The following is a 17,290-nucleotide window of genomic DNA, read 5'->3' on the forward strand; positions in this document are numbered from 1 at the left end:
ACCCATTTCCAAGCCTAACTCAAAGTAAATCTAAACCACATTACAGATTTAGCTTATGTGTGAATTTATAAATGCTAGGCTTGTAATAATTAGGCTCATGCCTTCTACCTTAAAAATTAGCGGGGTGTCAAAATATGAAACTATCCAGTGAGACCTGACATGAATGTTGCTTGTGACTTCTCATTTTTTCAAAAGCCCTCTTTAAATAGCATTATAGGTTCCTCAGTGTTGAAACCTCCACCTACCCATCTGATAGCATCACTCATGCATCTCATCAGCAGTCCAGTAAAATGCAGTCAATATGGACTGTTGATTTTAATTCTGATGTTATTACACATATCAAAAGAAGATATTGGTTGGTACAAACAATTTGTGTGTGTGATTTGGATTTTTAATGTACCATATATATTCGCATATTAGCCTGTTTGCGTATAAGCCAACCCCCAAGCTGAACAGGTATAAACACTGAAAAGTGCATGACCCGCGTATAAGCCGACCTACAACCTCGAGACATCTCAAGATGCACAAGTTCTAAATCAATTTATTTAGGCAAAGTTATATTTTTTAAAAAATACATGTATACTTATCTTGGTTGTTGTGCATGATAATTAAAAAGAAATGGTATAAACTTGTTTGAAAAGTAATTTATTTAATTTTCTGTTCTCTTATTGTTTCTGCCTAATTTAGTATTGTGTATAATTTGATGGAACTATGACAAGAATTTAGCAATCGCGAGTTGCTGTAACAAGTCTTTCCCATTTGACTTGATTATTGTTTGTTTATGCAATATTGCATTGAACATTTTATATCAGTGCACCGGTAATTACATTTATACTTTGCTTTGAAGTTGTACATACCTAAATGTAATCCCAGTATGACAATACAACGAACAAACAGTACGGCTCTGTGCTAATACTGTAAAAGCTGAGTTGTAGTTTGATGTCAGCGACCTTACACCGTACTTGTTAACTTTCACACTGTGAGGGGAAAAAACTCCGATTTTTGGGGTTGCTCCACGTCTACGTCCCGATTTCATAATAACTTCTGATTTTTGCAGAGAACTCTCGATTATTACATTATGTCTTCGACTTTATTTCTTCTAAACAAGAAAAGTCTGACATATTCTGTTGTATCACCTGTGAGTTATTGTTGTGACGAAATAATTACTTTTCTATAAAGAATTGGCTTTTTCACTAATAGAATGTTAAGTTTAAATAGTATTCACATAAATTAATGATTTTTTTTTACCACTACAATAATAAAAAAAAAACCAGAACAGAAAAGTAAACCACAACATTAAAATCTTCCACAATTAATTTCATACCCAAGAATGGTCACTATGAATGCTGTCCATCTGCTATAGTGCCATTCCCATGAAAGAAACTTGCATGGGTGAACACCTGGCATTTTTATACCATATATACCAATGATAATTACCATCGTTAAATTAAAAGGAATGAAAATACCACGCAGCAAATGTGTCCTCAAAAAACTAATTCAGAATACATGTTGTATAATAAACAATACTAAATGCATTACAAGTTTGACAATAAGGGAATTAGGTCGGATATACAAAGAGGGGAAAAAAGTATGGTACCATGAGGCTGGCTATTTTAGTACCATTAGTTCAACAAAATTGAGAATCCTTTATTGCTTTATTGGTGCTTGCGTAACACAATAGTGTAGAACGTGGTTTCTTTGAATTACGGTGGAGGGCCAATCGTTTTCACAAAATAGTTACATGGATAGGGATTAACTTTTAATTAGTTGCTCTGGCTTTCTTGCTTGTTTATTTAAGACTACTGATAATCTTTAGCTATTCTGCAGTTTGACCACAGCTGACCAGAATATGAAAATAGGGCACGTCACAGGGAGAAACAGCAAGTCTTTTTGCAAATTTCATGCATATTGGACCAGGAAGATCGATCAATACTGAGTGAAAACAGTGCTTTAAAAATGCCATGAAAAACCTCCCAATTTTAGGTCCAAGTCTCTGTTTAATTTTATTCAGTCTCCCTACTTGGCTTTTGAAAAGTTCATAGGTATGCCTCTGACCCCATTTTACAAAACTACAGTAGTTGTACTAATATTAAGGAATAAAAGGCAATTACACATCAGTGTACCTGACTAGTTACTGGTCAAAATTCCTGCTTATCACGAGCCAGCTTCAGGGTTTTAATGATTATCTTGCCTGTACTTCTGTCGCAAAACGAAAGAAATTAGCAGATTATCAACATAGGATTCGTCGAAACATCAAGCTTTCCATTGTATGGAAAGTTATGATGTTTGTTCAGCTAAAACACAAAACTAAAATTGATTGATGTTGATCTTAGTTGAACTATGAGAATTTTAGCCTTTATTATTACCACTCTTCGTGTACATGTAAATTATGATGGTTATGTGCCTTGTACAATTAAACGTACATACCTTTTTAAAAATATTACCTCAATTTGTAGCATCGCTTATATCATTGAAAATGAGTCAATCGTGAGCATGTGATTCATCGTAAATAAAACAGCTGTTAAGGACTAGCTGAAATGTTATCTGGAAGAATGCAGTTTGGTCAAAACAATGAATAAAACATAATATGCATCTAATATGTTTGGGAATAAGTAAGGATTTAAGTGACGCTGTGAATGCTTTGCACTGTGTAAGTACTGTACATTATAGTTCAGCATGGTCTCCCTGGTGAACTCAACCAACCTGCGAATTATGAAGTCTGTATTTACCTTTATTTAACTTCGTGTTGGAGAAATCAGAAAATATGCATATGCAAAATAATAACAAAATCAATCATAGTACTTTATAACAGTTTAATAATTGTTGGGTCACCGAAAGTTACTCTTTTTAACATGCCTGTGTTTTAGGATCTGTAGGTGCATTGTGCCTCAGCAGATGAGGAACATTGATTTTTGCAGGTTGACTCGGCTTATAAGCAAGTACATATGGTAGTACTATTTCGTATTCAGTTTAATATAGCCATTGTGCTTTTGAAATTTTATCATAAAGAGTATATTTCATATGATTAAAGCTAATAAGAATAAGAGCACACTGAAAATTGTATGAACATAGCTCCATAATGTTAATCTACATATGAAACAATTAGCTCCATTTGGGTACATGCAGAACAATTTGCTCCTGTTGTTTGTGTATTATGTATTCTCCAATTGGCTTACATCTGTTTTAGTGTAATCCTGTCCAAGGAATACATGTATGATGGGTTTCTGAGACTCATTTAATCCATTAAGTTAAGCAGCTTATCCGTGATTCAAACTACTGTTAAGATCTTCACTGATTTGATGTTAGGTAGTACATCAAGGTATATTCTGCATACAGTATTGAAGTTGGGTGAGTTCAGAGATTGTTCATTGCCAGCCAGTTTGGCATGAAATAGATAAATAAAAGTTCTCTCCACAGCACCATTTCTAAAATTTTTGTCTGGATTTATTTTTCTTCAGCTTTCATTATTCATGCACATTTGTACAGTAAATATATTGTGGTAACTGGTGAATCTTGTCCATCCATTGTCATTGCATCTTTCTCCATGTGAAATATTGATATGTCGGTTTTATGTCTACCCCAGATTCCTTTCCGAGTGTTTATATTTGGCTGGTGTTTTCACAAGATGTGTAGACAGCAATACAGTTTTGGGTCCAGGATGAAGCTTGGGGCTGGGAAGGGGATGGGATGGGTGGCAGGAAAGTAAAGCTTGTAATATGGACTCCATCCACATTGATCAAGAGAGAGTGATCATATTTGGTATTATGTTTCATGAGTTTCAGATCCATCATAGATGCAGCCCAAAGGGATTGAGTGAGATGGGGTGGGGTGTCAGATAAAGAGCACACTTGTATTTTAATGTAAAAAAATGTGGACATTTGTCATACTTTTCATATCTAGTTTTCACACACAGTTTATATTTTAGCAAGTGCACCTTAATTACATTGGAAACTAAATCATTTTCTTTGACACCTATTTTATTTTTAATTTGAAAGGGAAAAATGTTCTCAGTGTGAAAACTTAGAATACTAAAAGGAATTAGTATGGAAATAGTGTATAAAACATATCTTATGAAGTACTTTAATGGAAATGGTGTTTACAATATTATATCTTATGAAGTACTTTAATGGAAATGGTGTTTACAACATTATATCTTATTAAGTACTTTAATGGAAATGGTGTTTAAAACATATCTTATGACGAACTTTAATGGAAATGGTGTTTACAACATTATATCTTATTAAGTACTTTAATGGAAATGGTGTTTAAAACATATCTTATGACGAACTTTAATGGAAATGGTGTTTACAACATTATATCTTATGAAGTACTTTAATGGAAATGGTGTTTACAACATTATATCTTATGAAGTACTTTAATGGAAATGGTGTTTACAACATTATATCTTATGAAGTACTTTAATGGAAATAGTGTTTACAACATTGTATCTTATGAAGTACTTTAATGGAAATGGTGTTTAAAACATTATATCTTATGAAGTACTTTAATGGAAATGGTGTTTACAACATTATATCTTATGAAGTACTTTAATGGAAATAGTGTTTACAACATTATATCTTATGAAGTACATTAATGGAAATGGTGTATAAAACATATCTTATGAAGTACTTTAATGGAAATGGTGTATAAAACTTTATATCTTACGAAAAATTGCAGACAATACATACAATCATTTAGTTAGTATTTTCCACTGCTGAGATGCATGTACAATTATTTACTGTGTTATTTATAAGTTAAGTCCATTTGTAAACTGCACAGACCCAGAGCTGTTTTCACTTAATATGGCGGCAGATCTTGGTCTATTTGGTGTGTTATAACTTTACTGTAGGTTAGTATGTATGTTTATCATGCATGTATATCTCAGTGAATTTTTAAAAGCAAAGTTTAGGGTCACATTTCTAGTACACAGAAGAAACAAGAGTCGGATTCTGTTTTTGACTAGCAGGAACACTCTAATCAGAAGCTTCAAGACTGAAAGCCACCACTGCTAAGTTATATAAGTAAACTTTTTTCTCATTTCAGATGATGAAGATGATGATGATGTTATGTTTGTGAGCGAAGAAATTGAACTTGACAGTGATGATGTCATTTTTCTCTCAGAAATCAAAAGTGAACAGTCTTCAGCAATGGCCACTGGTGTTATTGTAACCTCAGAATTTGGCTCCTCTTCAGGTAGTGCTGCACAGCAACACATGGGCCATAATCTCAGCTTCTGTAGTGAATTTAATACCAGTCTTTCTCTCACAAACGTACATGTGGACACCTCACCATTGGATCTGTCATCCAAGCATCCCATAACTAGTTCAGAAAACCAGGATGTTAAAAATTTGTCTGCATCAAGAAACACAGATATTGCATCTTGTAGTAATGACACATCAATGGATGTTTCATCATCTGATAATAAAATTATACTCTCTCAATATTTGCTGTCAAGTTCCAAAGGGGAGAGTTCATTGGGGTCAAGTGCATCTGTGTCTGATGTTAACCAGTTAGAAAACAGTTCAGATGTTTCATCAACAGGCAGTTCTTCGCTCTTGACCCAAAACCTATCCCACTTTCAGCAACAGCAACATTTTCCACAGTCTTCAACAACTGGAAGAACTGTCAGTTCATCAACAGGAAATGAAACATCTAATTCAAAATCAACATCTGCTAGTTTTACTATTGACTCTCTATTAGCAGATCCTCTGAACCCATCTAGTACTATTCCAAAGACCTCAGTAGGCAACAGTTTTCTGATGGACTCATTCACGGCAAGTCATATTCTCCTTAGTACATTAGATCCTTCTTGGTCAACAACATTATCTCAAGGAACTGGAGGAGGAAGCAGCTCTGGTAGAAGCATTATGGGTGATGGTGGGCAGCCCTCATCACAAATAGCCGATGTGTCAAACACTGCAGTAATTGCAACCTCTTCTGCTGGATCCAGTGCCACCATGCCACCATTGACCAAGACCGTAACTGGCCTGCCAGGCGGAAGCATGTCTAGTCTCTGTTCAGTCACTCCAACAAGTCTTTCAACCCACAGTGCTTTCACAAGTCATGTTTGTCATTCAAGATCTGACAGGAGAAGTGCAACAAATCTGAATTTGCAGCCAATGCAAACAGAACTGTCGTTAAGTCTTTCAAACCCTTATAAAATTGACCCAGGTGTGTCGTGCTCAGGTACAGGTATTAATACCAGTGCTACTTCAGCATCCTCACTCAACATTCAGGTAACCTCAGTCAGCATCAAAACTGAAAATATCAGTCCTTGTGTGTTGGCATCATCATCTAAGGACAGATCAGGTTTTTTTTCAACAAAACATTTGCTAAGCCCTGATTATACTCAGAGTTCTAAACCATACCATCTTCCACCAAAGAAACAGAAGAGGTGTTTCAGTGATCCCAAGGAAGCCACGAGCCCCAGTAGGGCAAATATGGCTTCAGGGAGCAGGATTGTTGAAATATCTGCTTGTGCACAGTGCTCCATCTCGCTGACCTATGAGAAGTATTCACGGTGTCCGAATGGCCATGCTACTTGTGCTAAGTGCCTGGAGGAAAAAGCAAAGCTGCTTCTTACTGGGAAAACTAAGGTCTGCCTCAAAATATTTTAATATATTTGCCAGAATTGTATTAATATTCCTTAATTCTGTGCTTACATTTACCATACTCTTTGTCATTGTCCCATCTGCAGCTGCATGGTGAGCCACATGTATCACTTTTTTGGTAGAAACTGTGACAGCAGTAGCTGCATCAATGTAAAATTCTATATTAATATTTGTGAGTCAGAGACATCATAGCACAGGTCATAGGTGAGGCTGTGTGTTCTACAGAACCCATGACTTTATGTAAATCAATTTCTTTATATCAATACATTTCAACTTTAAATCTTCCAGCCAAGAATCTTTTGCCTTCTAAAATGTTTGCACATTTCTGTGGCCTTTACCTCATTTTGGCAAAAGGCAATACAGCATTCATCTATCCATCCATCTGGAGTCAACCTATGGTAAAAGTTTTGAAGGTCAAGGTCATAGGAAGCTGTTATTGGTTAAAAAATTTTTTGCCAGCCATTGCGCTTTTGTCGTAATGATTACAAGTTTTTCATCCGTGTCTTATGCTTGCCTTTTAATAAGTTTTTTTGTTTTTGGTACATAAAAATAAAATGAAGCAATAAAATAATGTAATTATTATCTTTAGGTTCTTACGTCTTATAAATTTATGAATATTCTAAAAAAAAGAAGACTGATTTAAAAGGATAGTGTAAGAGTACATTTTTCTATTGTAGACCTCCCTCTATACTCCGTATTTTCTATTATATTAGCCGTATATAACACTTGACAAGTTTTGACATTCAAAACAGTTTATTACAAAGAAAACCGATATCTGCGTAAACAGGAAATAGTATTCTTCCGCTGTATAAAACTGATTGGGATTGACTTCTGACCATTCAGTTAAACTCTTTTAATTGATTATTAATTAGTCAATCCATGCATTCCCACCTTCATGTAATTCCATTGTTGGACATTGCTGCATCAGGTTCTTATTGGGTTTTTATGTTTGTCAATTTGAGCCAGATTTTATTGGGAGAAAGCATAACTGCCTTTTTTTAGTTGTCAGTATGTTTTGTTTTTGCTTCTATTACTAATCCATATGGATTTTTCCCAATTGTGGCTTTTAACCAGGTTAATAGCAAACTCAATATTCATTTTTCAGTTTCCTGTGCTTACAGTATGTGATATATAGATTACACTTTTTATGTTTTCTTGCCACTTATACCAGTAATAATCACACTTATTCCTCTCTAAAGGTTGGCATGTCTGCAACAGCAACGTCTATGAACATCTTTATATAATTATATAAATCTATGGTTGATCAGTTAGAGGCCACACTAATCCTCGCATGTCCTCAGTGTCTGATTAAGGAATCACAGTCCATTCTACCAGCCCGATGGGTAAACTCTTACAGAAACAACTTTTGTCAATACACCAACATATGGTACTGGTATATTTCATCTTTGGTTTGACATGCTTAGTGCTTATGATCTAGTATGCATCCTCACTGACCTTGAAGAAATGGGCATTTGCTTTAGAGCATATGACATATTTTACTGTTGGCTAACTTTAGCTAAAGGAATATGGCAGGTTTAAATAATCATCCAATCACAGTTGCTGTTGCATGCTGTGTTGGATTTTTGTTTAATGTCTAAACAGATATCCCATGTGGATTACTTTTTCCTGACAGTTTAGACACTGGATTAATATCATTGGATTAACAATAACTTGAACTGTAAAGATAGATGTGAACTCAGATAAATGTAAACTTTGGATACATTTGTGGTAGGGATGGCAAACAGAAAGCTGATCGACAGCAAAACAACTGTGCTCGGTTATCCTTTTTATTGCCTCCTGTTAAATGGATTAAATAAATGTGTAAGCTTATTTGACACAAGTTTTGCATTGGCAAGACTGATTAAAAGTTTCCGGTTTTGTGTTCTTGTAGGACTAGACATATGCAGTCATAGTGGCAGCCTGGTTTTTAGAGTGGGTTAGCCAGGGACAAACCGATTTTCAGAATTTTTCTGTCCCTGATCTATTGCTATTGGTAAGGCTGCAATGTTTACCAACATTTCTAAATGTATATGTGGTTTTCAATAACAAAAATGAAGCCATTTCATTAAAACTGTTAGAAAATCAACCTTTCCCTCATTTGTACATTCGGCTTACAGAACAGGTGATTACTCTTATGTGCATGCCTTACAATGTATAGCTTCAGATTCTTATTATGACAGGACTGAGTATGTAAGATATGATTTTATTGACTATATACTGCAAGTTAGAAAAGACGTCCCTAAGATCATTGCAATATTGTTATGTTCTGTGTGGCCATGTGGTAGGGATGCTTTGTAGGATCTACAATGACCATGAAACTATACAGTGGCTTAAACACCTATAACAATGCTTGCTTGCTTGCTTAAAATATAATGTTACTAATCAAAGTTTTTTTAAACAAATATGTTTCATTAGCAAACAATGTACACTGAATAAAAATCTTATTATCAAATCAACCTGATTGTAAATTAATTGTTGTATAATGTGATTACAGCTGATTCTCATCAACTTTTTTCCCCATGCAATGCCACAATCATTTTTGCAATCCAATACCACAATTCTTTTCACCATCTGATGACAAGGGTTTTTTGTGTGCCCCTATTCAATATCATTGTGAAAATCATGCATACTTTAAAGAAAATATTTTCAAGTAAATCTGGAGAGTTGTTTCATGTAAATTTGGACAGTTGCTTCATGTGAATATATAGAGATGTTTTATGTAAATATGGAGTTGTTTCTTGCAAAACATAGAGAGCTGTTTCATGTAAATATGTATAGTTGTTTCATGTAAATATGTAGAGCTGTTACTTGTAATAACGGAGAACTGTTTCATTTAAATATGGAGAGTTATTTCATGTACATATGTAGAATTTTTTTGTAAATATGGAGAGTTGTTTCATGTAAATATGGAGAGTTGTCTTATGTAAATATAGAGTTGTTTTTCTGTAAGTATGGAGAGTTGTTTCTTGTAACTATGTACAGTTATTTCATGTAAATATGGAGGGTTGTTTCTTGTAAATATGGAGAGTTGTTTCTTGTAAATATGGAGGGTTGTTTCATGTAAATATGGAGAGTTGTTGTAAACATGGATAGCTGTTTCTTGTAACTATGTACAGTTGTTTCATGTAAATATAGAGAGGTGTTTAATGTAGATATGGCTGTTTGTTTCATAAATATATAGAAATGTTTCATGTTAATTCATGTTAATATGGAGAGTTGTTTCATGTAAATATAGAGTTGTTTTTTGTAAATATGGAGGTTGTTACTTGTAAATATGGGGATTAGTTTCATGTAAATATGGAGGGTTGTTTCATGTAAATATGGAGAGTTGTTTCATGTAAATATGGAGGGTTGTTTCATGTAAATATATAAAGATGTTTTATGTAAATATGGAGGGTTGTGTCATGTAAATATATAGAGATGTTTCATGTAGATGTGGAGAGTTGTTTTTTGATGTAAGTAAGGAGAATTACTTTATGTAAATATATATAGTTGTTTTATGTAAATATGGAGAGTTGTCTGATACAATATGGAGTATTGTTTGATATAAATATGTAGAGTTCTTTTTTGTGTATCTGGTATATCTGGGAAGTTGTTTAATGTAAATATGCAGGGTTGTTTCTTGTAACTATGGAGAGTTGTTTCATGTAAATATGGAGAGTTGTTTAAGAAGAACCTGATGCATAAGTTGACATCCAAAGAATCAAAATAATAATTAAATTTGAATGTTGACCATTTAGACACTGGCAATAACTTCATCAAACAGTTCTTAAATTTTGTGCCCAACATTGGAAAGTTGGATAGATCCATTCTAAGCCAGATTTACTTTTCATCCAGTAAGTTAAGATGAGTATAGTCAATGGTATATGAAGCGATGTTTCACTCAACGCCAATCAATGTTGTTTTGTTTTTTTTAATTTGACCTCATTTCTGAAAAGCTTTGTGAAACACAGATCAGAGCACTCACATTGTTACCATCTTTGAAATTTCGGAAAAGCATAATATGGTTACAAATAACTTGAGAGATTGTATCTAATGTTTAGGTTTTCAGCACCCTTATAAAACAGAAAAAATCTTTGTATGCTCAAGCAAAAGTTTATTTTCAGAAGAGAAAAAAAGCTGTGAAATGCTCATTTTTACCACTAGGTATATAACAGCCACTGAAGCATTCATTAGTGTTAAGTGACATAATTTGCATACATTATTTTCATAATTGTTACTAATTATAACTGAATATATACCCTTCAATTCCAGTATGAACAATGTTCAAAATAATTATTTAGTTTAAGATTTCCTACTCAGTGATACTGTAACTATACATTTATTATTTGCTGTCATTGCTTATCCACAGAGGATAATTAAATACATTCAGGATACAGTGACTATATACTTGTTATGTTCTTATTACTTGTCCACAGGTGAAAACTTGAGGCATTGTAGATATAATAACTATATGTATGTTATTGCTTATCCATAGGGGATACCTGTAGAAATTGTGGACACAGTGTCTATATGTATGTTATTGCTTATCCATAGGGGATACCTATAGATATTATGGACACTGTCTATATGCATGTTATTGCTTATCCATAGGGATACCTATAGAAATTGTGGACAGTGTCTGTATGCGTGTTATTGCTTATCCATAGGGGATGCCTATTGAAATTGTGGACACAGTGTCAATATGCATGTTATTGCTTATCCATAGGGGATACCTATAAAAATTGTGGACACAGTGTCTATATGCATGTTATTGCTTATCCATAGGGGATACCTATAGAAATTGTGGACACTGTCTATATGCATGTTATTGCTTATCCATAGGAGATACCTGTAGAAATCGTGGACACAGTGTCTATATGCATGTTATTGCTTATCCATAGGGATACTTATAGAAATTGTGGACAGTGTCTGTATGCATGTTATTGCTTATCCATAGGGATACCTATAGAAATTGTGGACAGTGTCTGTATGCGTGTTATTGCTTATCCATAGGGGATACCTATAGAAATTGTGGACACAGTGTCTATATGCATGTTATTGCTTATCCATAGGAGATACCTATAGAAATTGTGGACACAGTGTCTATATGCATGTTATTGCTTATCCATAGGGGATACCTATAGAAATTGTGGACACAGTGTCTATATGCATGTCATTGCTTATCCATAGGGGATACCTAAAGAAATTGTTGATACACTGACTATATTCATGTGAATGCTCATCCATAGGGGTAATCATAGATATTGCTGATACAAGGACTGTATACTTTTCTTCTTGTTCTTGCCTATCCAGGAAATTATTTCGGCCAGTTTAAGCGTCAGTCCTTACTTTTTTTCTAATACTTTCCATCAAACATTAAGTTCATGGTGTTTTATTTTGATGTGAGAAAGTTATTAGTCAGTTGCTTACAGGAAAATTAATAGTGACTTGCATAGAGGGGAAAGGTTAATAGTTAATTATGTGGATCAGGAATGGTGTAAATGATTTATTCAGAGTGGGAAGGTTAAGTTTGGTCTGCAAAAGATGAAATTAACCTCCTGCTGTTTGCAGTTACCATCGATCCAACTGCAAACAGAAACCCTGATCTTCCATCACATAATATGCTAGCAGATCAGGGTGTGTTGCACATTCAACTCATTACTCCTTTCAAACTGATAAGATCCAGATTTGCTGGCACATTATACAGTGGCAGATCTGATTCTATGCAACTTGCAGATGAATTCGATTTTTAGGCAGGTTTATACGGTAATATTTTGTACACATTGGTCCACTCATAAAAATATTAACTTTCTGTACACTGATTTATAGCCTGTTTATAGATATGTTTCTTATCTGCACCACAGGCTGCTATCACAGATGTTTTTCATATATAAGGTAATGAAACACTTTGTCCATTGAATGACACTCAATGAAAATTTGTCCCAGAAAAATGTATGCCTGTCTCCACCATCAACAACAGTCCTTCATTGTGAAATATTTCAAAAATGGGTCCAAAAAGGTCTTTTTTTTTAATAAGTTGAAGTGAATGTTGGCTCCATTTTTTTTCACAAAACTCAATCCACTGATTCAGTATCATTCTTGTACAAAGTTCTTATTACAGTTAATTGTTGCTTTCATTTTCAAACAAAACATGCAATTCTGTTTTCATATTCGTTTTTTTTGTCTCTTTTTCACTTTGGTGTTTCCTTTTCTCGAGTTTGGCTTATTTTCCAAAAAAATTCTTACAATATCTTTAATTTATTTTCCTTTTGACAGATGCAGCTATAGTAGATGTTTCCTTGTCATACTATATACACAAACTTTTGGAATAGAATACCATCTGAATGCTAAAAAATGCTTCAATAACTTATCTTAAAATGCCTAAAGAGTGAGAAAAATAAAATGAAACCCTACAAATTATCATCAGATCATAGTCACTGTGTATTCCTGTGGAATGTATTACTTGGCATATATTCTGAAATTTTACAATACCAGCATACAACCTTGAAGACACTTTGAACCATACAGTGTATATACTTACTTATAAGTCAAGGCAAACTGCAAACAAAAAGATCCTGATCTGCCATAGATTAATATGACTCAGATCAGAGCCTGCATTGTTTGTTCTACTGATTATTCCTAATAATCTGCACAAACCCAGATCTGTTGGCATATGATGTGCCAGCAGATCTGGGTCTGTGCAGTTTGCAGTTGGGCTCGACTTGTACACAAGTATATATGGTCAATACTGTTTATGCTTGGATCTATCTTGTAGTAATTATGACAGTCAGTTATTGATGTATATTATGGAAAAGATTCAATGAAATGTGGAGTTCATGTGAAATTCTTGCAAACCCTGGTACATTGTGTGAAAGCAATTGTAAAATTCACAACATTGTTTCTTGCTAATAATTCATTTTTCTTAGACCAGAATGACTGTAGTGTTGTTTGAATGGCAGCTTTTCTACAAAGCATAAAGCTTAAAGGAAAACAAAATTGTGCCAAACTAACTATGACAGGCATTTAGATAATCTGGAATGCCTTTTGCACATACTTTAAGTGTATTCTACAATGTCTATTGTTGTCCTTTTATCTATCTGTCCATCAGCCCTGTTTGGTTACCATGGTGCGTCCTTGGGCATGGCACTTTATTCCCATTGTTTAAATACTAAATTACCTACATTGTGCTGTGAATCCAACTATGTGTTTATTACTTTGGATGTATATGCAACTAATATTAGGCAGGCATTAACTGAAACAACTAAAAATCAGGTTATACACCTAATTGCTTTTATACATGGACAAAAAAGGCAGAGCATATATTGTTTTGATATTTGTGTGTCACAGATCCATGTGTCTATCCAACTGTATGTCTTTATGACACATTTGTTTGTAGTTTTACACAGTCTATTTTGACCTAACTTTGTGGATGACTTGCACTAGGGTTAAGGAAGAAGCCTATTGATATGGGGTTAAAAGGTCAAAGAAGCATATTGATTTAAAGTTAAAAGGTCAAAGAAGCCTATTGATTTGTGGTTAAAAAGTCAAAAGAAGCCTATTGATTTGGGATTAAAAGGTCAAAGAAGCCTATTCATTTGGGGTTAAATAGTCAAAGAAGCCATTGATTTGGGATTAAAAAGGTCAAAAAAGCCTATTGATTTGAGATCAAAAGGTCAGTAAAGCCTATTTATTTGGGGTTAAAAGGCCAAAGAAGCCTGTTGATTTGGGATTAAAAAGTCAAAGAAGCCAACTGATTTTGGGTTAAAAGGTCCAAGAAGCATGTTGATTTGGGGTTATAAGGTCAAAAGACAAGATCACTATGACTGAAAAAAATAGTTTGTGCATAATGACATCATTTGTATGTCACAAATCTGGACTGTAATTTGTGGATGGCTTGCACTTAGGATAAGGATAATGCTATCTGATTTTAGTCAAATCAAGGTCATTGTGACTCAAAGTCAAATTCATTTTTGCACAGTACTTGACCAAAGAATGCTATTGCTTAGGATAAGAAAGAAACTTTTATATGCTGTGATCTTAAAGTCAGAAATCAGTGTTATGGTACATCAAATTAGAAAATAATGAATTTTGCAATTGAACCATGCCCCCGCTAGAGCCCACATAGAAAACTCTAAAAGCACCGGACAGGCATAAAATGTACTGTTTACAGTATCCTTGTTCAGCATATTTCTATCTTTCAATACATTCTCAATTTAATCATTGTCTTTCAGGAGTCCATAAGATGTGTTGTTCGCAGCTGTGATAGTTTTTATCCCATCAGTAAGTACCACTTGTGAATTACTTATCTTTTCATGGATGACATTAGTAAAGTAAATGCAAACACCTTGAATGAGATTCTTAAAGAAAATGTGAAAATTTTGATTTTTAAGTGATCTGTGGCATGTACCACAAAATGATGCCAATAGGGTTTGTCATGCTGCAATGGCCAACCATATCCACTCTTGGCGATGTCACAAGCAATATAGCTACCATATGTACTCACTGTTATGACAAGTCCAGCTGCAAACTGAATAGACCCAGATTGGCTATATCATATAATGTGCCAGCAGATCTGGGTCTTTACAGTTTGTTAGGAGCTGTCAGTGGAACAAATGAGGTAGACCTGGATCTTCAGGCATATGGACAGTCAGGATCTTTGTTGTTCACAGTTTGACTCAGCTTATAAGTGAGTATATATGGTAATCTTATGCATTTAACACACTTAACTCTGGTGACGAGTTTAAGTGGCAGGAGGTAGTAGCCTACTGCCGAGCTCTGTAGCATCAAGGTCATGTATGATACACTAAAGTGGGTGGTATTATAGAAAGGTAGACAGATGTAGCTCTACATTGATACCAAAAAAATCTGGAATTTCTAGTTGCACTACAAAATACAGAGGGAAAAACCTCATTTTTTGGACCCTCTTTTTTTCTACCCAAAATTCGCCCATGGTCGGAATCTGATTTGTGTCTGGATTTTAGACTTTTTTGGTCTCAGATCAAAGGCAGACTGGTATGAACTGCAAACAGACAGATGAACCTTTTCAAAAAGTAGGATAAGATGGGCATTTGGAATAAAGAGTGGTCTCGATACAAAAATAATGGGTCCGTTAAGCAAAATAAAACAAATAATAAAAGAACTCCAACTTTCACCCTTCTGCTCATGCACAAGCCAAATAGCCAATGAAAAACGATGTTTCTAACACAACTAGGCAGTATGTTATTGGAAGATCACCTGGAAGTTGGTATTTTAGGATGTATTCAGAAATAGCTTTCAAAATGTGTTTCCTACTCAAATTTCAGACGAAAACGTCAAAAACCTCCATGGGTTAATGTGTTAAAGTAGTAAATGTTCCCTGTCATTATGGGTTAGAGATACACAATTCAAAATTTGTTCTTCATCTGATTATTTTTATAAAGTCATAAGTCAATGAAATGATTACTTCTCCAATTAAAAAATATGCATGAAGTGAAAAATGAGTGGGGGTTGGATGTTCCTGTTTGTCATTTAAATAAGTTACTAGGGCTTTCAATGTAATTTCTTGTGTCTGGGAAGCATTAGCTATCTTCACTGACAGTTTTGTAAAGGAACTGGTTGTTCTGAAGAAAATTTTACTGTTGCCATGGGCACATTCTTACTGCGTCAGAGGCTCCACAAACCATTGCAAGTCCAACATGGGTAATGTTGAAATCCCATGCGTACACTGCTCCCTCATTATAGTAGACCCAGATGACTTGTGAACCTGCTCATAATATAGAGGTAGGTACAGATCCAATGTTTTCTTATTAAAACTACACCAAAATTAAGCCCCTATTTGCTTATGGTGAATAAAATCATAATCAAAAATTGTAAATTAAATCTTTTATATATTATTATATGATTAAGAAAAAACAGTTAGTTCCTGGAAATTTGAATCAGAATGGTGTTTTTTTCATGCAACTTTTAATAAAAGCTTATATTTTCTTAACTTTTCTTGTAGAAAGCAAAACAATTCTCATTATACTGTAAATAATATATACACAAAACTGCATATATTTTTTGTTCTGATTTGATGGAAAGAACAAATTTGATATGACATAGGGATGTGTTAAGTATGTCAGGTAGAGTCATATTTGTAAGCCATATCAAACAAGTTCTCTCCCTCAACTCAGAACAGAAAACAAAAGCATTTTTGTATTTATTATATATCCACTGTTTTATGCTTTCCAAATATATTTAGCTTTACTGTATGAATGAAATTTCAAATGAATTGGTATTTATAAAAGTTCTGATTCACTGCATCAAAAAATATCTACCTGTGGACATCAAAGAGAACACCTAAGTAGTTGAATCGGGTGAGTCATACAACAATATGGATTGAACAACAGTTATATCAAATGCCAGATCAGGCATTTAAGATTAAATGGGTATGCAATAAATGACAAAATGTCAGTAGTGCCTGCTGGTGACAGTACATTAAGAAATAAATACCAATCAAATAAGTCTTGTCAAGTGAAATTTGTGTTCACGTTTTGCCATTAAATTCAGTTTCAGTTTAATCATCATAAATGCAGTATTCTGAAGAGTCACAATCGACCATCATGGCAACACCTGCGTTTCCATGACAACCTAATTAAGTATTGAATGTGTTTTGATCTCGGACTTGTAGAAGTGTTGATTGCATTGTTACAGTCAAGTGAAAGTTGACCTGCATTGAA

The 17,290-nt window shown here is 34.2% G+C and overlaps 1 protein-coding gene across 1 annotated transcript in view; it reads left to right on the forward strand.

Moving 5' to 3' along the window:
- Window positions 1-17,290, forward strand: part of LOC149785647 (uncharacterized) — a 42,989-nt gene that overhangs the window by 8,113 nt on the left and 17,586 nt on the right. Inside the window, exons 2-3 of the mRNA XM_089979477.1 lie at window positions 5,044-6,596; window positions 14,825-14,873. Coding sequence (XP_089835603.1) covers window positions 5,044-6,596; window positions 14,825-14,873 — 1,602 coding nt within the window. The remainder of the gene's footprint in view (window positions 1-5,043; window positions 6,597-14,824; window positions 14,874-17,290) is intronic.

The sequence above is a fragment of the Sinohyriopsis cumingii genome, chromosome 13 (genome assembly GCF_028554795.1).
Source record: "Sinohyriopsis cumingii isolate HCF-2022 chromosome 13, ASM2855479v2, whole genome shotgun sequence".
Taxonomy (NCBI): domain Eukaryota; kingdom Metazoa; phylum Mollusca; class Bivalvia; order Unionida; family Unionidae; genus Sinohyriopsis; species Sinohyriopsis cumingii.